We start from the raw sequence: 11055 nt of genomic DNA, 5'->3' as shown, positions 1-11055 counted from the left end.
CTATTTTTATATTAAGGGTCTCGCTAAGCCGTCTTAAACGCGCTACCGGGTTGGGAACTCCTGCGATATAGTCTCACAACTGCCTAGTCTATGGGGATGACTGTATCTCTGTTGTGACATAGAGAAAAAAATACATAGAGTGCTCACAGTCATCAGTTTTAGTATCAAAAAGACTATTAGCATCTAGCATCGAGTAGCGGAACTATCAGTACTGCTACTTGACAATAGATGTCGCCACCGACCGGAAAGTCTTATGCTGTTGAGATAAGACTTTCCGGTCGGTGCTACATCTATTGTCAAGTAGCAGTACTGATAGTTCCGCTACTCGATGCTAGATGTAGACACTGAAATTAATAGTCTGAACTGATGTATGGAGTGAGCACTCTATGTATTTTTTTCTCTATGGTTGTGATCAAGTTTATTGTCCGATGCATCGGAGGCTGTACACTTACGAACTAGTAAGATAACTCCGCTTAAGGCAACCCTCAATTCTCTTCGTCGTCGTCGTGTTTCCGCTTTTTACCCCGAGTGCTCTCCTCAGGCTCGCCGTCTGCATCCTCCCCGTCTGTACAACATACAACAGCATATTAAGAGCCAACAGGAGCTAAGATTAAAATATTTTAGGTAAATATACCCGTCTCGCTAACGGAAGCGGCTCCTAAAACTAGTGCGATAAGGACAAGGCGAAAAATCCTGCGTAAAAATATCAAAAATCGAGGTTTCGTACTCGACTGTTTCCTCCTCCAAAACTTAACCAAATTTGGAAATCTAAATGATTATGACATTATCTGTGTCGGACCGTTTTGCTTTTTTGACTAATTGATGTCAGTTTTGAATAGCACGCCTCTCATTGCGGCATAGTCAATTAGGCCATTTTGGCCATTTTTGAAGGGCTCTAGCGCCTTAAAAAACAAAAATATCAAAAAAAGCAAAACGGTCCGACACAGATATTGACAATATTAATCTGTGTTGAAAAAATCATTGCTCTAGCTTCAAAACCCACGGAGGAAACAGTCGAGTACGTTTGTATGGAGAAATGACCACTCCTGTTGGCTCTTAACACTACTTTTGTATTAGAAGAGTTAGGGCTCATTTAGACGGCGCGCGAACTCGCATGCGATTTTAGTTACATTGCGGACCATTGAAGTTACAACAATTCAGCCGACCGACCAAATGACGCAATGTAATCAAACTCGCATACGAGTTCTCGCGCCGTCTAAATGAGCCCTTAAGATTAAGATTACTTGTCGCTTAGACATTTTATGTGGTGCTGAAAGTATCAGTCATTCTTGGTTTACAGTCAGCAATTCATATCGTGGTTTGATAATATGGCTGTGTCAAGTGTGTCACTCATGTTTTGACACAGAATAAATAATAGTACTAGGTACAGAAGATTCACTTTCTAAGAGCTGTCTGCCCACTTGGCTAACGTAGTGCTACATACCTAGCTTTGACTTGTGATCCGCGTCAATCTTCTCATCGTTACTATCCTACTCATTTTCCCAGCCCTCGTTCACGCAGCTGTCTGACTACTCGGCCACCTACATACATACCTACTTTCTCCTTTAGCAAGTAGATGTTGATATCAACTTTAGCCAGTCTTCGAGACCACATCAACTCCCAACAATGCAATGCCGTCCTGGAAACGTCGGAGATAATTTTCGAAGCTTGTCCCGCTACATACCTATCTCTGACTTGTGATCCGCGTCAGTATCCTCCTCAGTCTTCTAGCCCTCGTACACGCAGCTGTCCGACTACTCGGCCACCTACATACTCTTTTAGCAAGTAGATGTTGATATCAACTTTAGCCAGTCTTCGAGACCACATCAACTCCCAACAATGCAATGCCGTCCTGGAAACGTCGGAGATAATTTTCGAAGCTTGTCCCGCTACATACCTATCTCTGACTTGTGATCCGCGTCAGTATCCTCCTCAGTCTTCTAGCCCTCGTACACGCAGCTGTCCGACTACTCGGCCACCTACATACTCTTTTAGCAAGTAGATGTTGATATCAACTTTAGCCAGTCTTCGAGACCACATCAACTCCCAACAATGCAATGCCGTCCTGGAAACGTCGGAGATAATTTTCGAAGCTTGTCCCGCTACATACCTATCTCTGACTTGTGATCCGCGTCAGTATCCTCCTCAGTCTTCTAGCCCTCGTACACGCAGCTGTCTGACTACTCGGCCACACTTATTCTTTTAGCAAGTAGATTTTGATATCAACTTTAGCCAGTCTTCGAGACCACATCAACTCCCAACAATGCAATGCCGTCCTGGAAACGTCGGAGATAATTTTCGAAGCTTGTCCCGCTACATACCTATCTCTGACTTGTGATCCGCGTCAGTATCCTCCTCAGTCTTCTAGCCCTCGTACACGCAGCTGTCCGACTACTCGGCCACACTTATTCTTTTAGCAAGTAGATTTTGATATCAACTTTAGCCAGTCTTCGAGACCACATCAACTCCCAACAATGCAATGCCGTCCTGGAAACGTCGGAGATAATTTTCGAAGCTTGTCCCGCTACATACCTATCTCTGACTTGTGATCCGCGTCAGTATCCTCCTCAGTCTTCTAGCCCTCGTACACGCAGCTGTCTGACTACTCGGCCACACTTATTCTTTTAGCAAGTAGATGTTGATATCAACTTTAGCCAGTCTTCGAGACCACATCAACTCCCAACAATGCAATGCCGTCCTGGAAACGTCGGAGGTAATTTTCGAAGCTTGTCCCGCTACATACCTATCTCTGACTTGTGATCCGCGTCAGTATCCTCCTCAGTCTTCTAGCCCTCGTACACGCAGCTGTCTGACTACTCGGCCACACTTATTCTTTTAGCAAGTAGATGTTGATATCAACTTTAGCCAGTCTTCGAGACCACATCAACTCCCAACAATGCAATGCCGTCCTGGAAACGTCGGAGGTAATTTTCGAAGCTTGTCTCGCTACATACCTATCTATGACTTGTGATCCGCGTCAGTATCCTCCTCAGTCTTCTAGCCCTCGTACACGCAGCTGTCTGACTACTCGGCCACACTTATTCTTTTAGCAAGTAGATTTTGATATCAACTTTAGCCAGTCTTCGAGACCACATCAACTCCCAACAATGCAATGCCGTCCTGGAAACGTCGGAGGTAATTTTCGAAGCTTGTCTCGCTACATACCTATCTATGACTTGTGATCCGCGTCAGTATCCTCCTCAGTCTTCTAGCCCTCGTACACGCAGCTGTCCGACTACTCGGCCACCTACTTACTCTTTTAGCAAGTAGATGTTGATATCAACTTTAGCCAGTCTTCGAGACCACAACAACTACCAACAATGCAATGCCGTCCTGGAAACGTCGGAGGTAATTTTCGAAGCTTGTCTCGCTACATACCTATCTATGACTTGTGATCCGCGTCAGTATCCTCCTCAGTCTTCTAGCCCTCGTACACGCAGCTGTCCGACTACTCGGCCACCTACTTACTCTTTTAGCAAGTAGATGTTGATATCAACTTTAGCCGGTCTTCGAGACCACATCAACTCCCAACAATGCAATGCCGTCCTGGAAACGTCGGAGGTAATTTTCGAAGTTTGTCTCGCTACATACCTATCTTTGACTTGTGATCCGCGTCAATCTCCTCGTCATCGTCGTCGTCTTCCTCCTCGTCCTCGGAGCCCTCGTACACGGAGCTGTCAGAGCTCTCCTCCTCTGTAATAGTTACAATTTCAAATAAGTTATACCATAGAGAAAAAAATACATAGAGTGCTCACTCCATACATCAGTTTTCGTACCAAAAAGACTATTAGCATCTAGCATCGAGTAGCGGAACTATCAGTACTGCTACTTGACAATAGATGTAGCCACCAACCGGAAAGTCTTATGCTGTTGAGATAAGACTTTCCAGTCGGTGCTACATCTATTGTCAAGTAGCAGTACTGATAGTTCCGCTACTCGATGCTAGATGTAGACACTGAAATTAATAGTCTGAACTGATGTATGGAGTGAGCACTCTTATGTATTTTTTTCTCTATGGTTTATACAGTCAAAACTAATTTAAATTTTTAACAAGCAGAAACGTCTGCGAACGATCCTATTAAGCTTAGAATAAATTTAAAAGTGAAAAAATTGTCTTGGGTGTTGGTGGAAAGATTTGCTGGCTATGGATGAGGTCTTGATGGCTCAGATGGCAGAGCGCTGGAGTATCGATCCAGAGGCCGTGAGTTCAAGTCTCACCTAACCCAAGACAATAATGTTTCCACTTTTAAAAATAAATTCAGTCAAAACTAGTTTCTGAATAGTTGGTCACATTATTATGAGCCCATATAAATTATGGATTCGATTTAAATAAATAATTAATTAATTAAAAAGTCAGCTTTCTACAATTGATGAATTTTATTATGTCCTTATGTCTGAACTGAACATACTCTAAGGGGCGAATATGAACAACTTTTACTATGAAACCAACCCCAAAAACAGCACAGCAGTTTCTTTTCCGCGAAATTGTTCAGTATGACCTACATATTCACCCCTCAGAGTTGGGTTAGACATAACAAAATCGCCTGTATGCTCATAGCATATGCACTTATGTACACAACCACAGAATAAGTAATAGTATTATCATACAGAACGGACACGCACCGCCCCGCCCCGATTCGGATTACCTCGCCCGCGACATGAATGTGTGCGTAAGTCGCTCTACTGAGAGCATGTCAGGATTCCGTTAGAAACTCAATGACGCGTGTACAGACGTGCCGCGCACACATATAAACGCAAATCATTTTTAGGGTTCCGTACCCAAAGGGTAAAAACGGGACCCTATTACTAAGACTCCGCTGTCCGTCCGTCCGTCTGTCACCAGGCTGTATCTCACGAACCGTGATAGCTAGTCCGTTGAAATTTTCACAGATGATGTATTTCTGTTGCCGCTATAACAACAAATACTAAAAACAGAATAAAATAAAGATTTAAGTGGGGCTCCCATACAACAAACGTGATTTTTGACCGAAGTTAAGCAACGTCGGGCGGGGTCAGTACTTGGATGGGTGACCGTTTTTTTGCTTGTTTTTTGTTGATGGTGCGGAACCCTCCGTGCGCGAGTCCGACTCGCACTTGGCCGGTTTTTTGATGTATGGCGTGTCCGCCCTGTGACACAACGCTCAAGACAGTACAGTATTCAAGGTAGTTACATTACTAACCAAGGTTTTCATTGTAGACTGCGCTTAGTGAGATCTCACCGTCGTCTTCGTCATCATCCTCTTCCTCTTCCACTTCAGACCCTAGAACAAGGACAACCCGTGTTACAGCGTCACTGGATATACAGGGTGGCTCATTTAGATCGGTCAGTATGAAAAAATCTGAAACTATAAGACATACGACGATCTCTTCTTAGGAACCACCATGTCATCGATTATAGTAACAAGAAAAACTGCATTCATACATTACAAAAAATGTATGTAAAATGTATTGAAAAAAATGGTGGTAATTTCGAAAACTTACTAAAATAAATTAAAGGATATGAAAACAATGCATTTTATTCATTTCATACATCATGTTTCATAGTAACATTTACTGCTTAAGACCTATACAATCGATATCTAAATAGAAATAGTGTTACTTTTATTTTTCAAAATGTCCGGGTTCGATTCCCGAGCTGAGTACCCATTTTTTTTTCAATTGTATGAATGCAGTTTTTCTTGTTACTGAAATCGATGACATGGTTCCTAAGAAGAGATCGTCGTATGTCTTTTAGTTTCAGATTTTCCCATACTGACCGATCTGAATGGGCCACCCTGTATACAGAACAAATGTTATAGATTTTTTTATATTCATTTTAGTAATTTGACAACTCTTTGAAGATTGTTATTTGTAATTTTTTACGTAAATATATAATTCCATAGCAGGCAAGCCACGACAATCTAAGATATATAAATATTTATGTCCATAGGTCCTTGTGAGAACCAACATGGCGGTAACTTTTAGCAACTACATTATTTATACTCGTATATTATGCTGGCTATTCACATCACTCTATTAGTTTATTTGCATCTCTTTCCTTGCCTACTAAAGAAAAACGCTAATAATGCGAATAAATCGCAAGCTTTAGAAAAACCATCTGGTAATTGTGACCATGAGAAAACTCACTATTGTACCGTTGCCATAAAATATATCAGATCGGCCAAGGTGCTCACAAACATCTGAGCACGCCTCTATTGTCAAGTGGTTAGAGTGCATTTTCAGATACTTTTGAACACCTCGGCCGCTGCAATATATAGGTACCTACTACAGTTAAAATGTTGTCAGTTACTGTTTAACATAAAGGGCCACTTAATGAACCGCTAAAAAGAAGCATCACCAACATATACATGACATGATGCTTACTTTTGTTAAGATACCCCATGTGAAATAGTAGGCCGTAAATTGTGTACAATACAACAGGAAGAGAGGATCTGCTCTCTGGTGGCCTATCTGAGGGCTCATCGTGAATCACCAGCGGACCCAAATCTATGTCCACATCTGGAAGTCAGTACATTATTGAGATTTGTGTCTTATTGAATACTGAAGTTTGATAATGAGCAAAGCAAATACATGATTAATTTAGCAATTACCTTACAATCACAATGCTACAGATCTAATGGTGGTGAGTATTAGGATGTTTGGTATATTTGATACACTATATTTCAGTTAAGGCTCGAGTTGTGACATATACATAGTAAAGGGTCAAATCACCATGGCTATAATGGTGAGTATTAGGTACCTACATAGTTGAGTCGCTTAGCTTCAAACTGGGGTAAATCAATCAGTCAGATTATGCGATTGTGGTATTAAGAAAAAGTAACAGGGTTAGATATTTGCTGAGTGGGTTGAATAGATTTATCAGTTTGAAGTTAAGCAACAAAGTTGTAACTTCTGAGAGCATGTGTGGAACCAATACATTCCACGACTCTTCTCTTTCCAAACAGACTCTATTAATTTACAGCTACTCACCATAACTATGACAAAGTTATGATTAAGCCTTAAAGTTTGCCAAGCCATGACTTAGCTGGTTTTGATTGGGATTTACCTGGCTGGGATTGCGATCCCTAAATACACAATACTACTTATACTTGTGATAATAATGTTTTAATTACACATGTACAGTCAAGGTTAATACCAACATGGACAGCATGCCAAATATATTATTATTATTATATTATTATATGTGAATGCACAGGCAGCTTAAAGCTGATACGTGCACATCAATGTCCATTTGTGTTTTGTAGTCTACGAAAGTGTTCATCGAGTTTGTTTTTAAAACAAACTTCAAACAATTGTTTTTAAAACAATCTTATTTATATGTACACACTACCTTAATGTAAAGGCATTCTGGCAATAAGGTTGTGTATTATTTAGGCACTTTGTATTGATGTTTGATACCGTGACTGTACTTAGTTGTATTATATAAATATCAAAAATAATATTAATGTAAAAAGTTAACATACCATCCTCCTCACTGTCATTATTCCCATTCATTTCATCCTCTTCCTCTGCATCGCTGTCTTCAGCCTCCCGATCTTCCTTGTCCAGCCTGTAAAAAAAGCTCAATAAACTATCCACATCAAGTTAAACAGAGCTCTTAGGGCCACCCCACATCTAGCGTCTTCCGAGCGTCGGCGTCTCGTCGGCGTCTACAACTCTATGGCCCTGCTCGACGCAACGTCGACGCAACTGCGCACCGACGTCATTTTCCATAGCGCTGACCGACGCCGACGCTCGGAAGACGTTAGATGTGGGGTGGCCCTTAAGGGTGGTGGTATTCCACCTATCATTTTGATTAATGAGCGAGTTTTGAACAAAGAAATTGGACAGGAGGAATACAATACCACCCTTAGTTTGAGGTTTGTGATTGAATCATTGATATCCTCCTATTTTTTTTTTACTGTAACTGATGAATATTGTATTAATGAATTGTAATTGACTAATTATAAGTAATAATTTTTGACATGTAAATTTTCTAATTTTATGAATAAAGAAATATCAATATGCTTTATTACCATCTTCAATAAGTCTCAAACAAATATTATTTATCCGTATTTCGTACTTAGCTTTTTGAAAACTCTCGCTGCGGCAATTTGTCACATACTACCTAAAGATTAAGTAGGTGCAGTGTCTTTTAAAGTAAATTAATTTGAAAACAAGACTATATAATTATGATTATAAACTATATTCATAAACTTACACATATACAAATAAACCTACATAGATGATGCTGCAAATGAGTTGCGAGGAATCATTGCTATCGATATATGCGGGAACATTACAATAAGTAAAATTTTATGAGGAGAAAATTATCTAATAATAAGGTATTTATATGTAGAGGTATTGGAATATGCACTGAATTACTATGTTTATAATACGAAATAATTGTGTGTAATGGAAACTTACCCATCTAAATATTTTAGAGCTGGATGTAAGGCGAAAACCTTGTTCCTGTAGTCCTCAATATTATTAACATCATTGTTAAAGAGGTCTAGGTTCTTAAGATTTTTAAATTCCTCCAAAGGTTTCAGTGTTTCCAAATCCTTGATTTTGTTACCCGAGAAGTTCAGATGTGTAAGTTTTTTGCAGCCGCTGAGGAAATTTAGTCCACTTGATATTCTGTTATCAGAGAGTTCTAACTTCCTCAGTTTGGGAAGTGTGGGGAATCCTTTGAGTGTTGTAAGCCCAACATTGTTAAGGCTTAAAATTTCGAGGTTTGTGTATTCATCTGTGAGACCAACAACATTGGTGCTCCTGCAGTTATCGAGGTTTAATTCCTTGACCTGAAATACATGAAAACTTTTATATTTGAAACGTTCTTTTATTTAAGCGCCATCTAGGAATGTTTAGTTTAAACTAAATAGCTATGTTGGTCAACACTTGCTCCTTCTATTTTGTTAAATGAACATTGAACACTGTATGTAGATATTTTGGGTAATCTAAGATGTCATTTGGATGAATGACAATAGTGATTAGGTCTCATTGTGTAGTAAAAAAAAACCAACAATATAAATTACTAGGCCGTCGGAGACTGCGATTTAATAGCAAGGTTAAAATAAGCAAGCTTGTATGTTGACATTTTCATAATGTGACATATTTACAAGGGCTAACGATTGGAAATAATGTTATGTCTCTAAAATTTAACTATAATTTTACAAAGCTGTCTTCAATTCGTTTAAATTTATACGCAAAGAGATTAGATTACAAGTACTGTTGCTGGCTTTCAACAGTATTGGCAAAGTCAAGTCGAGCCAACCAAACGTCAAAATGGTGTGAGTTGTCAACGCAAATCCACTTGCGTAGTTTGTAAAATTGAACAAACTAGTGATTAAACTACGGAAATGTTGCATCAAATATGAAAGGAATGTGTTTTTAAATTAGTTTCTACAACAATAAGTAAACGGCGTGTTATTACCGCGTGTAAAATCGTTATCGTTTTCTCTTGAAATGGCGGATGACACGAATCATCGCGACGCAATAAAAATGGCCGCTATATTGGTAAGGCGTGCGTCAATATAGAATTGCAGATGTAAAGTATTTAAACGAAATGCATTTTAGAAACACATTACAACAGGCTCTACGTATTTAAAAAAATGTTGTGCCAACATCTCCCATTTGCTTGTCACTGCGGATATAGAATTTTAATAGGTGAAAGGGCGCGAAATTGAGCAGACTAAGTAAATTCAGCTGAACTAGTTCACAGAAAACTTTAATTACACACTACAACGACTCGCGAGGTCGAAAGAAACCGGTGTATCGCAAAATATTATATCATTGTTATCGGATGCTAAAACTCTGGAAATATTACATTGAATGTTGAATGGGATAAAGGTTCATAATTATTGACAGGTCGTAATACTGTAGTATTTTACGGGTTTCATAGTAAATACCAATCTATTTATACTTTATATTATAGTAAGTAAGTAAGTTATAAACGTGGTAATAAGCTCAAGTACATATTTGTAATCTCATAACAAAAAGCTATATCTTTTGCAAGTTTTTCCCAAACTTAACCTCAATATGGAATATTTACATCATGACCGTTTCTAGTGCTTGTGTGCAAACAGAATCGGTGAAATAGACGAACGTCTGATACAAATAAGAAAATCCTGAGATTACAGTCACCGATAAATCGCGAGAATACAGTAATATCAGCAGTATGTTTGATATGTGCACATGAAACGTAACAATCGGTAATGGCTAATTCCTGTATACAATATCGCCATATCCATTATTACGTTATGGATTTACATTATTGAATAGTGAGATTACAATAAAAACCGATAATTTAGTAAATTTACAGACAAAAACGTAATTTACACGCCTTACACATAAAGTATAGACGAAATACGTATCGACAAAACATTCCAATTGATTGAAAAAATGACTTTATTTACCTGTGAAGGGTTTCTTCCTCGTAATTCCAAGGCGACTCTCTTTTCCATCGTAGCTATATTTTAATCAACAATTAGAGCACTTTAAAACCACCTTAACAATTATTTTCAAGATCTAATTCACTAGGCTTGGGTTTCAAAACAGAAGGAAACTATAGATACACGAGTGAGTGACGTTGTGCGCCGCCTGTCGGCGAAATACGGCGTTAGCAACCGGAAACGCAGTCAATGCCGCAGACTTTAAACTATTTTGGATAAAAAATTAAAGTATGATTTAGTTGTAGCGTATGTAAAAAATAATAACTATTTATTTATTCTAGACCTACCACAGTCTGAAATGCAAAAGATGCATATTATGATACAGGAACAGTACGTTTACTTTCTTAGGTTGGCACTAATAGTAGGTTGTATGTCTGATGCACAAATAGCGGGAGTTTTTGAAATGTAGGTGTAGTGTAAGAAAGCCGGTATTGTTTTCCAATGAGAATGATCGATGTAATTAAGGTAAATGTAGACATAGTTATGTATTTTATTGTGTACCTAATATTATTTTTAAGCACGTAAAGGCACGCTTTTAATAATGGAACGAAAATTTAAAGTGGAAATGGAATTAAAATATTTAAGCATGGAGAGTGCTTAAATATTTTAATTACATTTTCCA

At 38.9% G+C, this 11055-nt stretch overlaps 1 protein-coding gene across 1 annotated transcript; it reads right to left on the bottom strand.

Annotated features, from left to right (window-relative positions):
* Positions 1 to 403: 403 nt before the first annotated feature.
* LOC134649621 (acidic leucine-rich nuclear phosphoprotein 32 family member A) lies at positions 404 to 10575 on the bottom strand. Its single transcript, XM_063504453.1, has 6 exons — positions 10398 to 10575; positions 8407 to 8783; positions 7464 to 7549; positions 5181 to 5261; positions 3592 to 3693; positions 404 to 565 (listed from the first exon to the last, which is right to left on the bottom strand). The coding sequence occupies exons 1-6, from the start codon at positions 10443 to 10445 to the stop codon at positions 486 to 488; spliced, it is 774 nt and encodes a 257-aa protein (XP_063360523.1). The 5' UTR covers positions 10446 to 10575; the 3' UTR covers positions 404 to 485.
* Positions 10576 to 11055: the final 480 nt, after the last annotated feature.

Source organism: Cydia amplana, chromosome 7 (assembly GCF_948474715.1).
Source record: "Cydia amplana chromosome 7, ilCydAmpl1.1, whole genome shotgun sequence".
Taxonomy (NCBI): domain Eukaryota; kingdom Metazoa; phylum Arthropoda; class Insecta; order Lepidoptera; family Tortricidae; genus Cydia; species Cydia amplana.
Note: the sequence above shows the minus strand (reverse complement) of the source record. Positions and strands in the feature narration are given on the sequence as shown.

Coding starts and splice junctions, on each gene's coding strand:
- LOC134649621 (XM_063504453.1), bottom strand. CDS start 10,445: ATGGAAAAGAGAGTCGCCTTGGAATTACGAGGAAGAAACCCTTCACAG. Junction 8,784..10,397: donor GAGGAAGAAACCCTTCACAG/GTAAATAAAGTC, acceptor CATGTATTTCAG/GTCAAGGAATTAAACCTCGA. Junction 5,262..7,463: donor TAATGACAGTGAGGAGGATG/GTATGTTAACTT, acceptor TCCTTGTTCTAG/GGTCTGAAGTGGAAGAGGAA.